General features: G+C 38.6%; 3 protein-coding genes across 6 annotated transcripts; all 3 read right to left on the reverse strand.

Moving 5' to 3' along the window:
* Positions 1–8,981, reverse strand: zgc:163014 (uncharacterized protein LOC100038766 homolog). The gene is made up of 13 exons (XM_017711837.2): positions 8,813–8,981; positions 8,552–8,728; positions 8,349–8,454; positions 5,305–5,415; positions 4,918–5,019; positions 4,484–4,661; positions 3,493–3,615; positions 3,018–3,205; positions 2,705–2,901; positions 2,536–2,579; positions 2,337–2,391; positions 989–1,086; positions 1–800 (listed from the first exon to the last, which is right to left on the reverse strand). Exons 1-13 carry the CDS (start codon positions 8,872–8,874, stop codon positions 559–561), a joined length of 1,683 nt encoding a protein of 560 aa, XP_017567326.1. The 5' UTR covers positions 8,875–8,981; the 3' UTR covers positions 1–558.
* A 907-nt stretch (positions 8,982–9,888) lies between these two features.
* On the reverse strand, positions 9,889–16,742 carry tmed8 (transmembrane p24 trafficking protein 8). Of its 4 annotated transcripts, none has more exons than XM_037542253.1 (7): positions 16,583–16,742; positions 16,202–16,243; positions 15,978–16,087; positions 15,685–15,784; positions 15,501–15,591; positions 13,825–14,115; positions 9,889–11,435 (listed from the first exon to the last, which is right to left on the reverse strand). In XM_037542253.1, the coding sequence occupies exons 2-7, from the start codon at positions 16,205–16,207 to the stop codon at positions 11,215–11,217; spliced, it is 819 nt and encodes a 272-aa protein (XP_037398150.1). In that variant the 5' UTR covers positions 16,208–16,243; positions 16,583–16,742; the 3' UTR covers positions 9,889–11,214. The 4 variants fall into 4 exon arrangements, with proteins under 4 accessions (XP_037398150.1, XP_037398149.1, XP_037398148.1 ...); XM_037542252.1 differs by having other exon boundaries at positions 16,579–16,740; XM_037542251.1 differs by lacking the exon at positions 16,583–16,742 and having other exon boundaries at positions 9,889–11,432; positions 16,202–16,569.
* A 230-nt stretch (positions 16,743–16,972) lies between these two features.
* Positions 16,973–21,008, reverse strand: noxred1 (NADP-dependent oxidoreductase domain containing 1). The gene is made up of 6 exons (XM_017711777.2): positions 20,767–21,008; positions 20,479–20,642; positions 19,553–19,733; positions 19,247–19,401; positions 18,953–19,151; positions 16,973–17,685 (listed from the first exon to the last, which is right to left on the reverse strand). The coding sequence occupies exons 1-6, from the start codon at positions 20,919–20,921 to the stop codon at positions 17,529–17,531; spliced, it is 1,011 nt and encodes a 336-aa protein (XP_017567266.1). The 5' UTR covers positions 20,922–21,008; the 3' UTR covers positions 16,973–17,528.
* Between the last annotated feature and the right edge of the window lie 3,906 nt (positions 21,009–24,914).

Here is a 24,914-nt window from a genome sequence, read left to right on the forward strand (position 1 = left end):
TTCCTTTTGTTCATTGTATTTATTGTATTGGTGAAAATGCTGAGGTTTCATTAGCTTCTTTGCAACTTCCACAGAATATATTTGAAAGTGAGATGCACATTAAAATGACACAAACACCTGTGAATGTGATAAGTTAAACAAAGAAGTGAAAAAGAGTTTTAAAATGTTAAACGTGCCTTTTGATAGGTAAAATGGATTGATAATGTTTATTGCACAAAAATGATAACCAGCCTGTTATTAATCTCAGAAGTTGCTAAACAGGTAATGCTGCTCAAAATGGTAAATCCTTAACGTTAGTATGAGAAGTTACAAAGCTATAGCTGCCAAACAGCTGTTTAAATCTCTAAAATCTATAAATCAGCTTTAAAATACTTAAAAAAAAAAAAAAAAAAAAAAAAGTCTCATCTCAAGATGAATAAATTAAAGTGAAATGTATTTTCACTCAGAAGTTTAGAAAAATTCAAGTGTTTTCCAGTTCTTACAAAATAACCCTTGAGGGGAGACCCTCACTGTCAGTTATATATCTTAATTATATGGATGCCTTTTTGTGTCCAATCGCTACCCTTCAGTAAGGATTTCAGTAGCACATTTGATTGAATCATTGTAGAAAATTCCATCACCGTCTGAACCCCCAAATACTAAGACGGTGAACTGCGTGGAGGGACCGGTTCGATGGTGGGCTCCTTGATCTCTTGCATCAATGTCAGAAAAGGCAGTGCCACCCAGGCTGATTAGACTGTGGCCAGCACGGGGTTTTGAGCAGAGCAATGGACACACCACTGACGTCCAAGAGTTAGTATCTGCAAAAATCAAACAACCGGGCCTATTTTTTCTTTAAAGTTTGTGATCAGTTTTACAGTTTAGTCCAAACACATGCTTCTTGGCAACAACCAGTTTTGGTTATGCAAAATACAATTTCAGTACAACTTATCTGTACTAGTGCTTTGCAGAGTGTTGCAGAGATTAGGTTGATAATGGCATAGCTAACCTAGATTAAACAGATGGAGATCCTGTAGAGCTCCTAAAGCACTGCAGCCTCCGCTGATCAGCACCCTGTTGTCAGACACGGGCAGGGCAGCATGAAACCTGACCATACAGAGGGAGAAATACATTCATGAATGATCACTGCATCAGAGTGGGGAAGAAAGGTGATTTAAGTGTCTTTGAACATGGCATGGTCGTTGGTGCCAGACGGGCTGGTCTGAGTATTTCAGAAACTGCTGATCTACTGGGATTTTCACGCACAACCATCTCTAGGGTTTACAGAGGACGGTCAGAAAAAGAGAAAATATCCAGTCAGCGGAAGTTGTGTGGATGAAAATGCCTTGTTGATTTGAGAGGTCAGAGCAGAATGGGCAGACTGGTTCCAGATGATAGAAAGGCAACAGGAAATCAAATAACAACTTGTTACAACCAAAGAATGTAGAATACCACCTCTGAACACACAACACGTCGAACCTTGAAGAAGATGGGCTACAGCAGCAGAAGACCACACCGGGTGCCACTCCTGTCAGCTAAGAACAGGAAGCTGAGACTACAATTCGCACGGCTCACCGAAGTTAGACAATAGAAGATTGGAAAATTGTTGCCTGGTCTGATGAGTCTTGACTTGAGCTGTGACGTTCAGATGGTAGGGTCAGAATGTAGCATAAACAACATGAAAGCATGGATCCATCCTGCATTGTATCAACGGTTCATGCTGGTGGTGGTGGTGGTGTAATGGTGTGGGGGGTATTGTCTTGGCACACTTTGGGCCCCTTAGTACCAATTGAGCATTGTTTAAATGCCGCAGCCTACCTGAGTATTGTTGCTGACTGTGTCCATCCCTTTATGATCACAGTGTACCCATCTTCTGATGGCTACTTCCAGCAGGATAATGCACCATTTCACAAAGCTCATCTCTCAAACTGTTTTTTTTTAACATGACAACGAATTCACTGTACTTCAATGGCCTCCACAGTCACCAGATCTCAATCCAATAGAGCACCTTTGGGATGTGGTGGAACAGGAGATTCACATCATAGATGCGCAGCTGACAAATCTGCAGCAACTGCGTGATGCTATCAGGTCAATATGGACCAAAATCTCTGAGGAATGTTTCCAAAACCTTGTTGAAAGTATGCCATGAAGAATTAAGGCAGTTCTGAAGGCAAAAGGGGGTCCAACCTTGTACTAGCAAGGTGTACTTAATAAAGTGGCTGGTGAGTGTATGTACACAAGGCATACATTGAGGCACTCATTGTTACAGTATAGAAAAATGGCTTTGTATTAAGACAACATCATATTGAAAAGGAATTTTAAATTTTGTATAGAACACCCCTAGAGGACATGCTTACCCTCGGGCCAGTGGTGGCATGTTTTCGTACTTCACTGCTGTGTATTCCATGAAGCCTTTTTAAAAACAGAAGTGATCATTGGAATAATTAGAGACATCATTTATTACTCATGTGTTTAGCCAAATGCATTAAGCAATGAAGAGTCTACTACCAAGATCTAGAATGTGGAGATCATTAAGGTAGGCAGCAGTTTTTCTACCTCCAAATATGACTAGTTTGTTGGGCAGCAGCGTGGTTGAGTGCCTGTTTATGAACATGAATAACAAAATCAACATACTGAGTCACATCAGATTTACAAATCCAAGTTAAATCATGCCCAGAAGCCTGGAAGATATGATGAAGATGATAATATGAAAAAGCACACTGACCCAAACCTGGGAAGAGGACGGTCACCCTCCACGATTGGCTGGTACCACAACTCATGTTCAGGGTTGAAGATGTACAAAGCATTACTGCATGCTTTGCCTCCAGAACTACGACTCGGCTGCAAGCCCCCAAACACATACATCTCACTCTTATAGATGATGGCACTGTGGTATGCCAATGAAGGCACATTTCCTTTTGCCTAGTGGATATTAATATTTTGATTAACCTTGATACATACAGTTCCAAGTTATTGATAACTACTCAGCTAAATATCTGGCTTAAGAAAAAGTCAAGGCAGAATATAGTCAAACTCACATTGATGAGTTTCCACTTCCAGGTTAAGGTGTCCAGCATGTAAATATCATTATATCGCTGACCTTCTCTCAAGCCACCATACACATAGATAACTTTACTCTTGGGGTCAAAGGCTGCAGAGTGGCCTTGAGCACTGGGTGGGAGAGGTCCTGTTGCAGAGGAATCCATGGGCAGCCAAAAGTCACCATCTGTAAACAGAAAAAGGACAAAAAGACATGCGCTTTTGAGACAGCAAATGAATATTTGTCTTTTTAAATTAAGTACTGTAAAAGAATGTTTTTCAGGAATCTTATCAAAATGGCATCTGTATCAACACACACACACACACACACACACACACACACACACACACACACACACACACACACACCTGCCTAAGTGCCATGTAATAAAGCAGGCCAAAAAACCTCAAAGTCAAGTACAAACCATGTCTACCAGTCCACCATACCCAGATGCAAATGTGAAAGAAACGCACCAATCTCCAGCTTCCATATGGAGTCTGTACAGTGGGCTTGGTCTACAGTCTCTCCACCAATAAGAATAGCTGTGTCAGGATCACTTAAACACATGGTGTGGCACCAGCGCTTTGATGGATGCTCTGGGTAAAATGACAGTGATGATTAATGTAGAGATAAATACTTCCGCATGTTCAGTTTCTTCTCCTTCTATAAAACGGAAGCATATTTATGTAAATGAGAGATGAAACATTATAGTACCACATCTTGCTTTAAAATAGTGGTCTCCAACATGTCTCCTGGATAGCCAACTTTGTAAAAGGTGGTATTTCACAAAGCAGTATTTCTCACTTGGCCTGATAACTTACTGTAAATATGCTTACCTCACATCTTGGCTTATTCTTTAACAGAATTATAGTTAAAAAAAAAAAAAAAAAAAAAAAAAACAAAACACACACACACAACACACCACACACCACACACACACACACGACTCGACTAACTGAGGTTAGAGCTATATCACTAAAGCTGGCACCACAGATGTATTTACTAGCCTTTAGATCAGTGGCTAACAGGATAGTCAGGATTTGTTGAGCACTAGGGATTCCCAAAGGCTGATTTATTTGCATAATGAATGTTGAGTATTGTATTGAGAGAACACTCATAGATGAAAATGATACAGAATCATGCATTCTGTTAAACAGATGAGGCTAAAAGGTGCAATGCTGCATTACATAGTACTGCACAAACATGTCAAAAATATATTAAAAGCTAATTTTAAGCTCCATGTCCCTTTCAGCCCAAAGTTAAACGTTCAATAGGACAAAAGCTTCAGGTTACTCAGCTTCAGCTTACTGAAAAATCCTGCTTTGTGAAAAACTTTCCAAAATCAGTCCATCACCAATGCACCTCATCCAGTTAATCATGTACTTACACTAGATTTCCAAGGTTAGTGACCATAGATTAATTGAAAATAAAATAAAATAAAATGAGACTGGGGGAAGCATTTACCTGCTCTGCAGCTCCTTCTTTTGACAACTTCCCTCTCCTGACTTTGTAATGCAGATCCTATGCTCAGTCTGAGCTTCTTGGGGCTTGAAGCTTGGCTTAACTTAAGGGATGTTTCAGGTCCATCATAGCTCCAAATATGTCCTCTCTTTCCTATTATTGTCTGCCTTGGAGTTTTATCCTTCAGACACCAGAGAGACATGTAAGAAGAGGTGAGAAAAACCATGTCTTTGTATGTGCAGCCTCAGATTAAAGTAATATTGCTCTAAAGAGGTTAAGGCACTGGTGTGGCACATGCTTAACTTTTGACACTTTTGCTTCAGCAGTTGGTGGTAAACTTGCTCCACTAAAATATTTACCTTTTTACAGCTACTAATCTTAAACAAATGGTTTTGTTTTCTGCTTATTAAAAATCCAGGCTGTTGAGGATCCCTTACCACAGCCCACACTCCAAGACTTATGTTCTGCATTTCCCCCTTGCTCATTTGGAGCTCAGCATAACTAACTGTGTCTTCAGGTGATGACCTCTGAGATGGGATCTTGAGAAGAGAAAAAAAAAAAAAAAAAAAAAAAAAAAAAGCAAAATGACAGTTGGTCATTTCCCTTCTTATAACCCAGCCTTTTTGATAAAGTGCCATTGGTAATATCAAAACACTTGACCATAATCAAACTGTAGCAGATAATAGGGTGGGATAATAATGAGGCGAAGAAAGTCTGAATGTAACACTGACTTCTGTCCAATTTGCCTGCTACAAAAAAACTAGACTCATAACAGCAATGTTTGTGACCAAGTATATAGTGAATTAACTTAAAGAAAGGCTCACATTGTTATTGTTACTGCCGCCTAGAAGGGTCTGGCAGAAGCTGGAGGACTGGCTTGAAGGTAGTCGTTTTCTTGACACCCGTGGTGTACTGCTAACAAAGCTGGCTCTCACCTACATCATGAGCAACAGAGTAAATTAATCTAGGCCACACCTTGGAGCACATTGTGAACATTAGCAGTTAATAATTCATAGCTCACACAGAGTGTAGACAACAAATGCTTACCACGATTGTTTCGCAGGTCATATATTAACATGGTAGTGATCTAAAGTTCTAACCTCACTTATCAACCACATCAACCAGGCATAACATTATAACCACCTTCTTGTTTCTACGCTCATTGTCCATTTTTTCAGCTCCACTTACTGTATAGGTGCACTTTGTAGTCTACAATTAGACTGTAGTCCATCTGTTTCACTGCATACTTTGTTAGCCCCCTTTTTACCAGTTCTTTAGTGATCAGGACCCCCATGGACCCTCACAGAGCACGTTCTATTTGGGTGGTGGATCATTCAACAGCACAACACACACCAGCATCACATCAGTGTTACTGAAGTGCTGAGAATGATTCACCACCCAAATAGTACCTGCTCTGTGAGGGTCCATGGGAGTCTGACTCCTGACCACTGAAGAACAGGGTAAAAGGGGGTTAACAAAGTATGTAAAGAAACAGATGGACTACAGTCTGTAATTGCAGAACTTCAAATTGCATCTGTGGAGCCGATAAAATGGATAATGAGTGTAGAAACAAGGATGTGGTCATAATGTTATGCCTGATCGGTGTATTTTATGATATTTTATCAAGAAGTAATGCTATAACAAATGATATGTTTCTGCTTCCAGTGCCGGTCACCCAAATCCAAAATGAATTTCACACAGCAGATTCACCAGTTTGGGTTACACAGAGAGTGATCACTACGTAACCCAGCATTAAAGAGGAATTCCTCTGATTTTCCAGATTCCATGTTTATAAATCGGCTACTTAACAACTGTTGAACAAAGTCATTCAGATGTAAAACACACCATTCTAGAGAAATATAAAGTCAGAATTGTTCCCAGTAGTGGTGATAGAAACCAGACATCCAAAGCTTTTAATGCCTCTAAAAGCTACTCGATTTAAAAAAAAAAAAAAAAAAAAAAAAAAAAAAAAAAAAAAAAAAAAAAAAAAAAAATGAAGTGAAACGTTATGAATACTTTGCCTGGTGACCCTGTTTTACAATAGCTTAAAATGATCATTTTATCCATTTAAGGCAGAGAGTTACTTGCAGGGTGTTGTACCCCAAAACTTTTTTTTTCCCCACTGACCACTATTTGATAATTATCAATTATTACATATAAAACTCTGAAGACATGTGCATGTTTGAAGGTCATTTTGGACACCAAATAAACATTGTGTTTGTAGTTTAGTGCTGAAAGACTCAATTTTATATCATGTCACAATTTGAAAGTGTGCAATTTTTTTAAATCACAAGAGCTGCCATTTTAATTCTATCCAAAACTGAATTGGAATTTGCACTTGTAATTGTAAGAATTCATGCAAATTCAACTAATTCTCACAGTAGTGGTGGGCATAAGACAAAAATATTTTATCACAATACTTCAAGACATTTTCACAATACACAATATGCATGTGAATCATCATCATCGTCGTACTGCCCACTCCTACCTCACAGTATTAGACAGTACCTCACAGTATGAGCGTTTTGTTTGTCCAAATCAATCATATCTGCACTGAACATGTAAATCTGAGAAAAGCTTTCAAATTAAAGCAAGCAGCTTCTATGCTACATGCTGGAAATCCTTGTGAGTAATGTTTTAAGTGGGTAATATACTTTAAAAAGCATAGCTTTTTTTTAATAGCTTGTGAAGTGCTATAGTTCTCCATCCATCCATCCATGCACCTGTTGTCAGAACAAAACCTCATATCCCCAAAATGGTAACTTTACAGGAAAAGGAGAGAAAAAAAAAAAAAAAAAAAAAACACATGGTTTTGTGTATAGTGAAAGTTTGTGAACCCTTCAGAGTTTTCAAATATTTCTGCATAATTTAGACCTCAAACTTAATCAGAGTCAAAAATCACAATATTGGAAAAACTGCACCACCAATGCACAACCATTGAACCAGTTTCTCTAGAATGGACCATTTAACATCAAACCACTCTAAATGAGTTGGTGAAATTCCTCTTTAAAGAATACTTCAATGTAAAAAGAACAGAATGATAACCACCAACAGCTACTTAATTGTGTAAAGCCATTTTTATTTCCCCTTGTATGTACTTAATTCAATCCTTGAAGTACAAACAGAGTGGTTGGAAATGGTTACTGTGCAGAGAAATTACAAAATAAGAATTTCTTTACCGTGGTGGTGTTAGGAAGCAAAGGTCAGTCACAATGTCTACAACACAAAACGAACCATTCTATTTACTATATAAAATCACAAGTGAACCTACACGTTTTCTGAGTTTCTATATGTTAATAATGGTAAAAATAATACCAGATTTGAAAAAGTAAGTATCCTTTGGGGACTATTTTGCCTTGCATGTCCTCCTCTGCCAGTGAGGCATTACAATAAATGGACATTTTATACCAAATCTTTGTCCCAAACCCATCAGAGAGCAATGTGTCAGACATCAGGCAGCACATATCTATGTAACGACTTTCTGTGAGGGAGATTTCAGAGCCATTAAATCCTTCAGCAGTCTGGTTCCTGTCACCACCACTCTAAACAACTCTGACTCTGCAAGTTTCTCTAGAACGGAGCATTTAACATCAAACCACTCTGAATGACTTTGTTTACATCTTACGCAGTTAATTGTGTAGAATTTATTTAAAAGAAATCGGTGGAGTTCCCCTTTAAGTGTAGTCGCTGTACTTTTTTCAAATCCTGACCGTGACTTTACATGTGGTTTCAGCTGCTTGCTGCGTCATCTCGCCTAAACCCCGCCCAACGATATTAGGCCTAGTACAAAACAAATGCCATGTAGCATCACTATGGGAAGAACAAACTTGTGGGAGACGGTAAAAAAAAGAAAATGAAATGAAAATACCTCTCCACAAACAGTGAGCACCACTTTTGCATATACACCTCTTCTACCTTTCTCTGCCGATTCGGCTAAAAGGTCGAGAGTCCAGTCACCTTCCCAGACCAGGCACCTTCCAAAACAAATAGGAACAGAAAGGTGAAGCGGAAGGTAAGCAGAACACACCGGGCAGGCATTTTGAATTAGACAGGTTTTTTATCCGTTCCTACGTTGAATGTGGTGAGAGAATCCCAATCTTCTGCGGCTTCACGTCAGGGCTCACTGATACCTCAATTAACACTGTTGTCTTACAAGAAAATGAGGTCCATTCTCCCAGACTGAACACCACCAGCTGCTTCGGCAAAGGCAGCGGCATTTGAACCTGGTAGCTTTTGCGGCTCACGTTGCTAAAGACACATTAGCAAAGAACACAGACATGCTTGTATTACACCTTAAACACGCCTATGACTCTCTAAGCCATAAAAACCCACCTGATAAACTGACGAGGTGCTTCGTGTAACGACCACAGTGCATAGAAGTGTACTTTCCCCATGGCCGTGCTGAGGTTGATCAGCCAAACAGCTTCACCTTCACCCCATGTTAGCACCCTACAGTCTTCCTTTAAATCGGGTTCATTCAGTAGAGAATGAGAGATGTGGCCCCGCCCCCAGCCTGACCATCAAAGACCCGCCGACGCTATCATTCATCATTAGATCATTAGATAAGAGTTGTTTTTAAGATTGTACACATGTTGTGTTGCTGTCATTGGAGTATTTTTATAAGTGAATTTTCAGTAACCAGGATAACTTAAAAGCCAATATTGCCCAGAACGCTCCTGACCTCTCATTCTGCTGGACAGACTTGACTTTTGGCAAACTCAGAAATCCCACTTTTATGAAATAACCCCCAGGAAGGCTTTTCTTTGAAATGGCCACCGAAATTCCATGACCACACATTACTTCTATTTTACGTTGGCAAGAGAAAGTCAAACAAATAAGATGTACACGCTACCAATCAAAAATGAGTCCGTTCTTCTTAATCTTAAAGATCCTTTGATCTCAAGGTTGCTGCTTAAATACATTTCTCAGACAAATAATAATAATAAAAAGAACAGTATGCCTGTGTGTGAAACCTTTCACAAAACCACAAGGTCTTAGTATATGTTCATCCTCTTCAAGCCAGTCAGAAAATCATCTCAGCTGGCTCCTTGTGAAGCTGCTTGACAGAACACCAAGGGTGTTGACAGCATCGAGACAATTGATTTCTATAAGAATCTAAAATAGAAAAAAAGCTTAATTTGTTTACACTTTTTTGGTCTCAACTGGTCTGGTCAATCTGCTGGTGTGTTATTTCACAAAATTTGACATCACTACTTTAAAATGTGGGAAACAGTGAAGGAAGGTATCCCCCTCTTCTAATGGGTATGTCTAAACTTTTGACTGGTTACTGTATGTAAACATTGAATGAGTAGTTTGGCCACAAAAAAAAAAAAAGTTTAGTTTCCCCCTGAGCCTGCTAAAAATGAACATAATTAAAAGGGACATGAACATAATTAAAAACAAGCTGGTTATTGTTTAACAATATTTATTGGACAAAAGGCAGAAAAAGAGCAGATAAAAGCATAAGACAAATTAGCATATCCATATATCACAAAGAAGGACACAAACATGGTTGATAAAGAAAGCACATTGGCAGTTTTGGGTATTTCAGCAGCACAACAGTCCCTTTGGAGACATGCAAAAACTCACAATCTGGTGCGTGTGGAAACACCTTGGATGCAGGTGCGCAAGCAGAGCGCTCCCTGGGGCTGCTGCTTGCTGCCCTCATCATAGCGCTGTCTTACACAGGTCACGTCAACACAATGCGATTTGGTATTCTTGGACGATTAGCATGAACAAAAACATGAAAAATATAGACACAACACTACAACTTTCAACATAAAGCTTTGTCTAACACACTGCACACTGACCTGACCAAAGCTGTGTGTGTAAAACACATAGTAACTTTCTAAAATTGTTTAATGGCACATGTCAACATCTACAAAGACCTGACTATTCAGAGACTAAACAGATGCTGAACCACTGACCACACCATCCCCCTACCCAGAAAAATGGGACTAGGGCTTTGTAAATATTGAATCAACTTATGTAACGCACCAGTTTTTCATGACGGAATGGTCTCCACTTAAGTCATAAAAAGGCAGACTGTGACCAGTTGCTGGAGGTGTTTCCCTGGTGACTGATTTAACAGCTGTTTTGTCTGCAGTCAGTATGATTTGCAATGTATAACTCTTAATGTCTTGATTTGCTGTTTCTCTGTAGGTGCACTGATATGAGAACATGTATTAATATGCAGAAGAGGTACGTAAGGCTACTGAAATAAATGCAAGAATACATCTTTTGCAAGTCAAACCATTCTGCAACCTGAATATAAACATGTAAAAAGGCTTTGTACTTGTCATCGCCTGACTCAACAAACTGGCTTTCTCCATGTGCTTCCTTATTCACCATACAATGGTCAACAATCATTTCACCAGAACGACCACCTTTCCCTGAACCGCTGTACTACCTGATTACTGAGGCCACAATTGAGTTGTGGTGTACGTAACATATACGGGCACTTCACAAATTCTTTGCACAGAGCATCTGAAACACACACTGAACACATTGCACATAGACCAAACTGCAAGAGCCCACTCAAGTTTAAAAACATTTCATAAAGACTAGCAAAAAGTGTTTGATCTGATTGGGCCAGTGATTGCATCTAAATAAAATTAATGTACAAATTAAGAATAGCAGGAATGATATGTATACAGTGTTGTAAATATATAATATATATGATCAAAAATATATATATCATTGAAACATTCAATTGCACAGGTGCACTTGGTTCCTCAGGCACTGTAGTACACTCTGTAGTACAGAGTCTTATTCCGCCATAATGAGTAGGAGTTGTCAAACTTTAGGTGGTATGTGCCTTCTCCAGGGAAGTCGTGACTGCCTCCTTGAACTGCCAGGTGACTGTCCTGACGATACACAGGCAGGATCTCTCCCAAATTAGAGTTGGCCACCGTTTTAGACCCCTTCTCCACATCTCCAGGAACCACAGGCCCTGCTGAAAAACACCACTCTTATAGCCTTATGGTCTAATTCATATGACAGTTTTAATCAGTAACCTCTGCTTATTTAATATTGTACCAAAACATTAACTGAGCAACACATTGGTTGTTTAATACATTACAAGAAATCAAGGCTGCGCAATGTGGACAATACCACTACTGCTACTACTGTTACTCTACTACAATACATTTGCAACACACTGGTAAATTCTTGCTTTAAAAAACCTGCTCACATTATCTCACCCAAAATGATTTATGGTTACAACACAATTAAACAAGTAAAGAGTTGATCCAGTATTCACTACTCATCTGAATCGTGTATGATTCAATATGACTTAGATCAGATAAACTCAACATAATTTTATGTATCCTAGTTTTTAACAATTTCCTTGTAACTTTGTAGCGATTTCAAAACATTGTTTTTATTCGTCTTTATTTTGTTTCAAGTTTCATTTGCACAACATGTCAGGACATTTATGCACTGAAATGCTTGTGGTGAGGCTGAGATAATTACTCTACAGAAAGTAAATAAGTAAAATATATTTTTTTTTTTAAATCATAAAAATTGATATATATTAAATATGCACAAAATTGAGATTATTTTAAAACACTACATTAACTTTCTGTACCATATTAATTAAAAAAAAAAAAAAAACACACACACACACACAATGGTGTGGTTGTCATACATTCTCTAATTCTGTCCTGATAGGCTGTGCATGTTATACAGGTTATCAACCAGGAGAAATGTTGAGCTGTAATTTGAAATAAACTGTATTTGTAATATAAGACTCAACTGAACACAAAATCAATCTACTGGTTGTTAAAGCTGCTTGCTCAATTCCTGACAGGGGCTGTGAATGAAAAGTTTAGTGAATCTTTCTATTCTATCTGCAGTCGTTGGTTTGCCCGATATGCAGCCCATCGTGGTGCATTGAAATCAAAATTTCTGTCTGAAACCGAAATTCAACAAACGCCTGGCTGAAACCTGAAACCCAAAAGTAAGGATTTTGTTGGTAATAAAGAAAGTACAGTTATTATTAATAAAATGTGCATTCAATAGGACAAAACTGCACTGACCAAAAATAAAACTTTGTACTTTTAGTATAGACTACCTAAGACATCTAATGTCCTCAACAACAGAGAACAGTCAGTCATTCAAGACAATGAATTCTGTTTTTTTAGTTATACTTTGTGCTTCACTGTCATTTGTGAATCTTCTTTTTCAAAAAACTGGCTACAGATGGCACTGGCATGCTAGCAGGAACTTTCCTTTTTGCTTCTTCTGTGTTTTATGTCTCAAATGAAATGCTGTGTTTTTTATCTAACTTATGTAGGTGATGTTTCTTCTCTTGATACTGAGGATGCACAGTCATAATAAACTGCTTGTCTAGCATTCCTGACAGAAACTGTGAAAGAGTTCCAAATGGCCAACTTTTTCCCCCACATTGTTTACCTGCTGCAACTCAAACTTTTTAAATGCACTGACCAGCGAAGGAAACCCACAGTGATTTTAATCACTGTTTCTCATTTTCATTATAATTTAAATGATTTGTCAGGTGATAGGTTTTAACACTTAGTTTTTAGTTTTATCTTTTTTTGGCAAAAAAGGTGCCATTTTGACCATTTTTGGCTGAAATGTTTCAATATCTAATATTTTGGTGCATCCCCAATATGTACTGGCAGAGCTAACTAGCATGTGGATCCACAGGACTACAAAAATCAGAAAGGAAAACAGAAAGGAATTTTTATTCACACACAGTGCACATTTCATTAAAATGTTGCTGACTCAATATTGTGTATCTGGATTCCAGGATTCTATTTAAATATTTAAACCCCCTTTGATTTACCTAGATGATCCCATCTTTCTCTCTCATCAGACATTTCTATCATTCTCTCTCACACCCATGCACGACAGGGATGTGCTGATTGTCAAGTACCTTGATTTGCAGTAGCTGTATTGTTTTTAGCTGTTTTTCTTTTAGATTCAAATCAGATCTAGGCTTGTAAATCAATGCAGCCATATCATAGACTGATGTAGTGTTTTTCTGATTTGAATATTTTTTCTTTACACCGCTAATCCCATCTAAAATCAGTCAGGATGCTCAAGGAACACAGCAAAATGAATAATAAATCTGTGATCTTCTGCATTAGCAACATCACAAAATCCAATATCCCGACAACGTGTTGCACGTTATACATCATCTAACCTACAAAAAGTCTATGTTATTGTCAGTGTTCGTGTACAAAATGTTTCCATTTCAATTGTCTGTTAATGGGCTTTGGATAGTTCTCTCTTAATGGGCTTTGGATGATATGACACTATTAGTTTCTACCAACAAATGTAAACAAAGGCAGGAAATCCGACAGGAAGCATTCCCTCACCTTCTAGCTCATCATCTTCATCCTCATCATCGCTAGATTCACTGATGTGCACAGTAATGGCTCGGCTGGTGACCGGAGACCAGTCAAAGTAAACCCCAAAGCCAATGTCATAGCCATCTGTAGCAAATTCCCAGCACACACGCTTGGCATCGGGTACGGTAGGTACGTGGACGGTCATAATGTCACCACGGTACACAGTCACCACGCTGTCCTTCTCCTGACGCAACTTGGCTTTCAGCTCCTTCAGGGATAAAGAGGTCCATGTGGAGGCTGGTGCCAGTGGTGGCAAGGCTGCAATAGGATGAAATAAAAGAAAATGTCATCTGTGGCAATGAATTCCTGAGAGTGCAATGGACCATGTTCTTATTAGGAGAGATAGAACAGCAGGGTCCCTCTCTCCTCAGTCAGTCTGCATTATATAAACTGTCACAGAACTAGCATTCAACTCTGAGGAGGGTGAAGCACTCCCTGATGTTATTTTGTTCATAATTGTAGATTATGAGCAAAATTTGTTGGCAAATTTAATACAAAATCAGGGGACCAACAGTACTACTGGATATGCTTGGCCAAGAACTGCCTACATTGACAGAAAGGGCTGTTTAACTGACATGCAAAATAACATAAACTGCATGTAGAGACAAGTGACACACCCATGTGCAACAAAGCAGTATGTGTTCGCAAACATTAAAGGATATTCTAGTTACTAGTTAAAGATATCTTAAAAGATATGATACCATGAACTTCATATTTTTTTTTTCTCAATCCAACAACTGGGAAAGGCATTTTTTTAGAAGGCAGAAAAACATGAGGCACACTGTCTTTTTTCTTTGAGATTCACACTGCATTTTTCTTGTGAAAGCTGCTTCTGGGTGCGTCTCTCACTGTTGCCAAGCTATAACAGTGTCACAACTGTTAGTCAGCTATACTAGAGGGATATTATTTCAATATGTACAGTTAACTAAGAAATTTGATGCAGGCAGCAAAACAAGCTAAACTGAAAGTAAGCCTTTTTTTAAATGTCATTTTCGACTGTGACCACTAATCTTTTCTTCATTGAAGGCCTGGCTTACCTGTAATCTGCCAGGCGAACATCGAAAAAAGTGTGACTACTCAAGCACTTAGAGTCCAGCTTTTTGTAAAACCTGGGGTGCCTGAAGCATAAAAGTGGAGGACCTCAGCATGCAGGTAGATAGATAGGTAGATAGATAGATAGATAGATGCATGTTGTCCATTCAAAACAGCTAGAAATTTGCATGTTAGCCTGTAAAAAGCTCACCCTCATCCTCCTGCAAAAGTCTATTCCCTGTTAGTGAGATAAAAACTTATGCACACCGAATCAGTGTAACTGACAAAATCCCAAGATCGGCCAGTTTTGCATGCAATAAATATCAGACTGTCCAAGTATATCTGTGAATCTAACACTATGCCTAAATCAACATCTTCACAGGAGAAACTAAGTAAATTTGGTGAGAAAAACAAAAGATTAAAATAAATGAAAATCACTCAAAGCACAATGACAAACAACACTATTGCATCTGCCATAATTCCCCAAGAGGGAACGTGTCTAAGATTGGGATGTCTTTTTAAAAACGGTATGCTCTCAGCGGACCATGATGAAAGATGATGAGAAGGTTTCTAGAACTTAGCAGAGGTCCTTCAGGAGGAGGCGTGCTAACCTTTTCTCTCTCCAGGGAGTGAGCTTTTCTCATTGGTGTTGCTCTCCTGTGTGTCACTCCCTGCAGCTGGCTCAGAGGGGGCCTCTCCATCCTATTGACAATACAGAAATAAAAAAAGATCAAAAAACAGAGAAGAAGGACAGAAGTCATCAAGTAAAGTGCTTCGAGCAAGATGACATTATACCTCAGTGGGTTGCTGTAATCCTTTGGTATTGCTGTTGTCATCCATTTTGGTTTGGTTGTCAGGGTATACTACAGTTCGGGAAAGATCTGTGCTTTGAAGTCTTCAGGAAGGAAAACGGAGGATTAGTTTTACTCAATTCAAGTAAAAAGCCTTTATGCACACTGGAACCGTCTTTTAACACACAACGGAGGCAAACATGCATTAGCATGAACTCAATCTTTAATTTGTATGGTCAAACCTAATTAAGACATTTAAATCTATACGTAATGTTAAAACCCCACGGTGTCTGGTACCTGTCGAGCGGGTTTGAGTTGCAGTTTTTCGAAGCTATACCGGAGAAAGAGGAAACAGAGAGGGACGACAGCCTCGACTGGAGCTCCGACGTGGCCTCTAGTTTCTCCATCTCTAGAATGCCAAGAGCTAAAGTTTGAAACACCAGAACACAGGGACACACCAAACACACGCACAGACATACTAAACTAACATTATCTAACGCTACAGTTAAGAACAAACTTACCGTCATATCAAGCGAAGCTTTACAACCACCGACACTGACAGCCTGCAATAAAGACATCCGCACGAATGAATCATTTCTGTCGTCCTCAGCTAACTCAGCTTTAATACATCGTTACAGAGACATGCGAGCAAGGACTATATTACTGGAATTGTAACGTACGTCGCCGTACTGAAGAGGAAGAGTTAGCTAAGCTAGCGGACACAAAGAGCAGCTCTAAAAACCCTGCTCGACAGAGATTCGTCCCTACGGAACAATCTCAGCTAAACGCGGTTAGCGAAGAGGACTTTTCTACACCGACCGTTAGCTCACTAGCCGGGAGCGAATCTACGTAAAATCCACAAACCGCAGCAAACATCTAATTCGTTAATTGCTTTTACCTACACTGCGCCGAAAGGTACACCGTGGATTCCCGATGATGTGCTAATCACTCCAGCATTGGTCCTGTGATGCTCGGTGGAAAACTCCGAGCTGCTTGCTCCCTGCTGGCTAACTGAACCTGACGTGTGACAGGCTGGAGGAGAAGGGCAGGACTAGCGGCCCCCACAACAGAACCGCAACTACGCAAATGCTTTACATAATACGAGTCCCCGTGAACATGGAAAAGTGTTTTAACTGTGTATTATATGGTTAAAATAATGCTGTGTTTTGTATTATTGTTCTTCCTGTTCAAATTCACGCCATCCTAGTTCACTGGACAAGTATTTCCTTGCAAGTTATTACAGTTACTACAACAACTACACCTACTACTTCTGCTACTGCTACTACAACTAATAAAAATAAAACACTTCTAACATAAAAAATATCATTTATAATTTTTATTAATAGTTATTCACTATTTCTCGATAGTCATACAACTCTTCTGTGAACGTGCCTAAAAGAAACTGTAAATCCAGAAAAGACCCAATGCATACATTTTTAATGGTTACTTTCATATATAGACATCCTGAAATATGTCATTTTCACCTTCCTACCATTTCAGCTCTTGTATCTATATTTAAATTGGGCTAAACAAGAAATATATATATTAAAAATATATATATATATATTGTTACAGTCAGAGTCACAAATGCTAGGAAATCTCTAGAGAGCTTAGTACTATTGTGGTGCTAATTAAGGCGCAGCAGATTTAAAACAGTTGACAGACTCACAGCCTCATTACTCCCCTGAGCTAAATTAGCATTTATTTTAGGCTGCAGTTTACATATGTTTGTTTGAGATCTAGTTAATAAGGCAGCTGTATTAATTCCAATACAACTAAAATATATTCTACATAAAGCAAAAGTATTAAACAAACGTAGAACTGTTTTTCTACTCTCACTTCTATGATTCACTCTTGCATCTCATTCTTAGCAGGTGACATGCTGGAAAATGTTTTGTAATACACTGCAGAAATGCAGTCTTGTAAAACTTTAGATCCCATTAGACAAGAAGACAAGGGGGTCTGCTTTGTCTGCGCATCAATCAAGTTGATCCAGGGAAAAGGCCTGCAGAACAAGACAGAAGCAATAATGATAATGAATGAGGCAACATTTTATTTTTATGTTTAATATAAATACAATCCCGTTTCCAAAAAAACAACACAACGCAAAGTGTAAATAAAAACAGAAGGCAATGATGTGTGAATTATTTAAACCCTATATTTTATTCAAAGTAGTAAAAAGACAACATATTGAATGTTCACACTTAGAAACTATGTTGTTTTTTTTTTAAATATGTGCCCATTTTGAATTTGATGCCAGGAACCTTTCAAAAAAGTTGGGACAGGGCAACAAAAGAAAGGCTGTTGAAGCTGTATAATGTTAAAAAAAAACACCTGGTGGTTAATTTGCAGCAGGTCAGTAACACGATTGGGTATAAAAAGAGCATCCCAGAGAGGCTGAGTGTTTCAGAAGTAAAGATGGGGCAGTTTCAACACTGTGAAGGACTGCATGGGCAAACAGTGCAACAATTCAAGAAAATTTCTTAACATAAAATAGCAAAACACTTGGAGATTTCATCATTTACAGTACAAAATGTCATTACAAGATTCAGATTGAATCAAGAATGGGAAAATATTTAACTTTAAGAACTTGGTCTCCTCAGTTTCCAAATGCTTACAGAGTGTTGTTAAAAGAAAAGGTGTTGCAACACAGTGGCAAACATGCCAATCTTACTATTTTGGAATGTGTTGCTGCCATCAAAGTCAAAATGGACATATATTAAAAAAATAATATATATAATATATATATATATATATATAATTGTCTACTTTTGAAATGATCTATACCTCTTAAAGACAAATTTTATATATATATATATATATATATATATCCATCCATTTTCTAAGCCACTTCTCCGTCAGGGTCGCGGCGGGGTGCTGGAGCCTATCCCAGCAGTCATCGGGCGGAAGGCAGGATACACCCTGGATGGGTCGCCAGTCCATCGCAGGGCAGACAGACACAGACAGTCACTCACACCTAGGGGCAATTTAGCCTGTCCAATCGACCTGACAGCATGTCTTTGGACTGTGGGAGGAAACCGGAGAACCCAGAGGAAACCCACGCAGACACGGGGAGAACATGCAAACTCCACACAGAGAGGACCCCGGTCGCCCGGCCAGGGAATCGAACCCAGGCCCTCCTCGCTGTGAGGCGACAGCACTACCCACCACGCCACTGTGCCGCCCTCCTTAAGAGGTATGGATCATTTCAAAAGTTAGAAACTAGTAAACTATCAACAGACTCTTACTATCTTTTATTTATAGACACTCACTCTCCAGAGTCAGTAAGTGTAGCTGCGCAGGATGAGTTGACAAAGCTTTGACAGGTAAAGGTCTCGGATGAGTGTTTGGTCTGGAACAGCTCATTGAGCAGTTGGACAGCTTGGTTAAACCCCAATCGTTCAGCAGTGCACATGTTGAGGAGACTGTACAGCACAGCAGGCACCCACCTCTGATCCAATGAAAGCCCACCTGACAGACACAATGAAAATTGAAATGCCATTTAATATCAACATTTAATATCATTAGGACTTTTTCTGTGGGATGTTCCTGGGATTTCAACTCACCACTCATTGAAAGTGGGCATGATGCAGTCAGCACTTCTTCATCTTTTAAAGCTGTCATCATCTGACTATGGCGGAGCCACATCAGAGCTGAATCACAGGCTACGAAATCATAATGGGGCTTCAGAACAAAACTGTGGCCAAGGAGTCGTGCAAGCCTAGACAAAAAAGCCAGAAATACAGACAGCAGTTTAAAACAATGTAAAATCTATTTTTTCTATTAAAAATATAATATTAAAATACTCTACAAATGTCAATCAATTTAGTATAGTATGGGAAGAACATGACAGCTAATATGTGAAGTAATACCTGTGTAATGGCACAGCAGTGGTGAAACTGTACACAAGGCAGTGTGCAGGCAGCTGAGAGTGAAGCTCTGCACACACTCGAGGCAGATGAGAGGGGAGCACACAGAGGAAGAGTATGTCTGCCCAAGCGGCCAGTCTGCGGTTGTCGAAGTAACACTCCACCCCGCTCTTTGAGAATTCCTCTACAATAAAATACAAAGAATGCATCCTTTTTCTGCCGGCAACCTAGTGGACTGACTCAGATGTCTTTACTCAGTATAATCAAATAAAACATCTCCTCTGTAACTAGGACACTGTTGGCACTGTATGGGAAATGTTGTGACTCTGACTTAAGCTGCTAGTGAGCTATGAGGATGGAGAACTCCTAACTGTGAAAGCAATTCATACCTCTTCACAAACGGCTGTGCAGAAAAAATAATACTACAGCTTTGTTGATATCAAAAAGTCATATACAAGTGCCACAAAAAAACATTTGAACACAAAAAAATGCCAGCATAAAGTTGACTTGTTCATTTACTCCTCAAAGATGAAAATCTAGTTTCCAGTTTTGTAAAATCACACACATTCCCAATAGAATATATTCCGTTAATGATACTGAAGAAAATGAAAAACAAGGCTCAACTGAGAAGGAGGCAGAAACTGCGCTGTATAAATAGTTCATCTCTCATGCCTTTTTGTGTTAATCAGTCACAATGACTGTATTATAGGGAAAGTGAGGTGAAATTGCTGTGGTACAAAATAACTCAATAACTAAGTCATTAAAAGCGAAATTTCAGGTTCAAAAAGGTGCTTTATATATGCATGTCCTTTCTGACCCGTTTTAAATAAATACAAGACTGTAGGGTCATTTTCTTTTCAAACTTTCAGAGAAAACAGCAAAATGTCTGATGGGTGGAAAAAAACAATACAACTGATTTTAACACTCACGCAGTGTCTCGGGCCTTCTGGTTGAGATGCTGATGTTAGATGGTTTGAATCCGGGCAAACTTAGTAAGACTTTTGTCAATTGTTTGCCAATGTGTCCCCCTCCGGTAATACCTAGATTTAGCCCAGGGTGGCGTGATTTACTAGTCAGGTGCCTTAATTTACCCCTGCAGGAATAAATTAAATTTTGATTATGGTCATACAGACGATGTGACCACGTGAAAAACAACCCGGCAGGTTATTTATAGAGAATTAATTTAAACATTATTATCAGTCCATCTGCGCATGTACCTCACTATAGTGGCAAGTCGACACAGAAACACTGCATGTCCGCATCCACTAACAGTCAAAGCGGCTGACCGACTGCGCAGAAACGTCCATTCTTTTTCACCATCAATGAGCCCAGCCTCAAATCCGAGAGAGTTTAAATTAAACGTTAAGTCCATTGTTTGACCGTCAACACAAAAACTGGTGCTTTGTCTGACATTAGAAATTCCTGCAAATAAACCGCTCCGTCAGATTTTGCCGTAGCATTTTGGTTACCCAGGTAACATAATGGCGGGACCGGCCTCGCCTGTGAAGTTAGAAAATATGGCTTATTTTCAAAATAAAAGTCCTCGACGCGTGCCATGTGTTTCATTTTGAAATATGTAACTGTAATCAGTATGACTGGAGAGGATTTAAGTTTAAGTGACACTTTTTAATCCCACAAACGGGGAAATTTCACCTCCGCATTTAATCCATCCATGAAGTGAAACACCACACTAGAGAGCACGCTTAACCGGAGCAGTGGGCAGCCCTATCCATGGAGCTCGGGGAGCAACTGGGGGTTAGGGGTCTTGCTCAAGGACACCTCAGGGTCGGCACTGGGGACTTCCGGTCACAGGGCCAGTTCCCTAACCTCCAGTCCCAATAGCAACTTTGTTGGGGGAACTGGTCTGACTCTGTTCTATTCCATCTCAAATAAAGGGACGTAGGATATTATTTTCAACAGGGAAATGTATTGAGTGTTTTGTGCAAATTTTACTGCGGCCGCATGTCATTGTGCTTCTTCTAAGCTCTAAGGTTCCACCTTCAAGACTGCACTTTGACGGCATGGTTAAAATGTAGACTGAAATTGTGCAGCTCTCTTGAATTCTAACGTTTTATTGAACTATAGCGAAACTGCTTTAAGCAGTGAAGCAGCTCTAGTAAAATTGTAAATAGGATTCAGCGGTGTCTCCCACACCCATGTAGGAGAGGGCCTTCCAACAGGATTTTGTATTATTATAGTTGTATTCAGTTTCCAAGTCATCGCTCCTTCCATTTCTGGCGTGCTTTAGAAGTCAATGTCACGACTTTTACAACACTTAATTTTTTTCAGATATAAAATCATGCATTAAATCGGGTATGTAACGTATGTAATTATTTATTTGGCAAGTCTTTGTTATTATTCCGTATTTGTTTCTTATTAGCTGCAAAATATGGAAATTATTCACAATCATTTTAAGCTTAAGAGCCATTGGCTCTGATCTTATCAAGCAAGTGGAAACAGCCTTAAACAAACCACAGTGTCTGATCAAATCAGAAAATATAATGTGTGTGAAGGTGCATGCATTAGTACTAGTTTAGTGATCAGATTGCTTTTCTCTTTATATTTCGAGTTAAAGTGGATATAACGGCAATGTGGATGAAATTATAAATTTCTAATCAAACATACAATCTGAAATTTGAATGAAACTATACTTGCATATATGTATATATACACTGCCAGTATATTCATCCTACACAACAAAAGTACTTTTATCGCATAAAGCAGTCGGTCAATGCTGGGCACAGCCTTCCAAAAGCTTAGAAAGTGCACACAGTACCAGCATCACAGGATCAGATCTGTTGGCATGCTGAATGAATATTTTATTCATAACCAGTTTATAAAAATAAAATACAAAACAATTTCAAATGAAAAAAAACAAAAAAAAACAAAAACCAACACTGTACAAGGCATTGATATGATACAAATGAAAAATAACACAAATAATTACAATAATGTACAATGGAGTCTCTCCCTTTTTAACATAACTTTTTTTTTTGAGGCTGTACAGTAATGTTTCAATTCTTGTGACCAAGATTATAAAACAAATAGAACATGAAATAAACTATATTAATATAACCAAAACTATAATCAGCAGAAATTACAATAAATCAGACTGTTAGAGAATTCGATGTGGTCACTTGTCAGTAATAGAGGACTTGGCCCCTTGGAACATTCATTTAGCTCACGTTTCCATTCTCTTCAGGCTCAGTGAGGGGAGACGATATGAAGTCAGATGAAACAGACAGTAGGTGATGCAGTGAGAGCAGAAGCTGTGATATACAGATATACAGGTTTCTTAAGCTTTAAGATTTTATATAAAGATTGAGATTAATATACTAACAAATGCGGACTGTCTGACGGTCAGAGGACAAATAGCATGACTGCCTCGCAGCCAGCAGAAAAAGAGCAAACAGAGCGGTCTCGCTTACAGAAATGTAAAGCACTACAGTATTTTTAACTACAGCAAGTAAAGGGTTTCATTATTCCTACTTCCTCTGTAGATGGGGCACAATACTCTCATGCTGGTCTGAAGGGTAAAATATCTTTTCATTATTTCATAAGCTTAATCTATTAAAAATGAATTTCACATTATAACTGAAGTCAATAAATATAGCTAATTGTGGAAGCTCTAAAATAAATCTGCCCTTATATCATCACTGTCCCAAAAAAAGCATGTATCTCCAAAATGCTTACTTTACAGGAGAAGGGAAAAACATTTCTTACCTTTTAATAGAAGTTAATGCAAAGAGATTTTATTCCAAATCATTTTGGAACATTTCTATTGGTCCATTCATTGTGAAATTCTCACATAGTCTAAAAGGACAGTTGCTGTGCTCAAATGATTAAATTAAAAGTATTAAAAAAAAAACACACATGATTTTACCATGACAGCGACGATACTACTTATATGCAAAAAACCTGTCCCCAAAATAGGCTCTCCACCATAAAGCTTACTGTGTTTCTATGGAGTGCATGTGTGATTTGAGGCTCAACACAGGACTGACTCTCTTCATTAATGTGCTAACTTCTCAGAGCTCTCTGGGCCAGAATATTAAATGGAAATCTCAAGTAATGACTTAAGCGATCTTAAAGTGTCTATATCTACCTCCAGTTGTGCACTTAGGGTAGGATATTAACTTTGAGCACCATGCACTGCAAAAATCTCATTGATTAGAACAAAATAGCAACTTGGTGGTGGTGGTGTTTATATATAATCTCCTCTGGTCCCAGACTGGGTTTCTTATGGAGCTGGTCCCTTTGAAAATATACTGCCCAGTCACTCCCTACCCCCGAGGGGAGACATATACACTTAAGGCGACTATCTGGCTGGACTGAGTCATAATGCAGTGGGGGTTTTAGCTGCGCCAGTGACAGGAAAAATCTGTCCAGCTACCCAAGATGCTCTGAAAAGATCATTTTACCTTTTTACTGTGGATGTTTGGTAGTCTTTAAAGGTATGCTTGCTTAGAGATTCCTCATGTACATTTTAAAACAACTATAACAACCCAACTTATGTAGACACACCCCCAGAAAGTGCACATTCACAATGAAAGTGGTTGGAAAACCATAGGGCAAAGAGGTTGGGGATAAATTTTTCAATAATAGGACATTTAGCAAAACAAACTCAAACCTTAACAACGCTATTTACAGGATGACAATATGCCTCAAGCCTTTGTAAGATACATTAGTGTTTTTTTCTGGAGCACATGCAGAGAGCAGTATATGAAGCAGAAGTACTGAGTATATTATAGTGAGGACAGTGAGGAAACACTAGAAGTTTCAAGTCAGCGCCTGGAATAAATTAACTATTTTTATCAACAGAATTGAGGAAGAACCTAAAAGGGGTCTTAAAAAAAAAAACATCATTCAAAGTGATTGTTGGGCAGAAAATCAAATGTATACAATAGCATGCAATTTTTCTCTGCATAATTTCTGGATACAGAGAGTATATTTCCATTTAGTCTTGCACTGAAGCTATGAGGCTACCGTAGTTCAGATGTAACAACGTCTTAGCGTGTGGCTAGTCTGTTAGCTTGGGGAGAGAGATATATATATATATATATATATATATATATATATATATATATATATATATATATATATATATATATATATATATATATATATATATATATATATATAGAGCGCACTTTTATAACGTTGACTGGCCTAATAAGCTACATTACACAAGCTTTAAAAAACATTTTAATAGTAGTTAAAATGAGACATTTCAAATGCTCTTTGATCTTCTGTGCTATTCAGACATGTTCAACCAGTGTGAGTGGTAGCAGATAAACAGTGAAAATTTCAGCAATTTGGAACTATTTCATGGTTTCTACGAGGGACATTAGACAAGCCATTTTAA

The sequence above is a fragment of the Pygocentrus nattereri genome, chromosome 10, assembly GCF_015220715.1.
Source record: "Pygocentrus nattereri isolate fPygNat1 chromosome 10, fPygNat1.pri, whole genome shotgun sequence".
In the NCBI taxonomy this organism is placed as follows: Eukaryota; Metazoa; Chordata; class Actinopteri; order Characiformes; family Serrasalmidae; genus Pygocentrus; species Pygocentrus nattereri.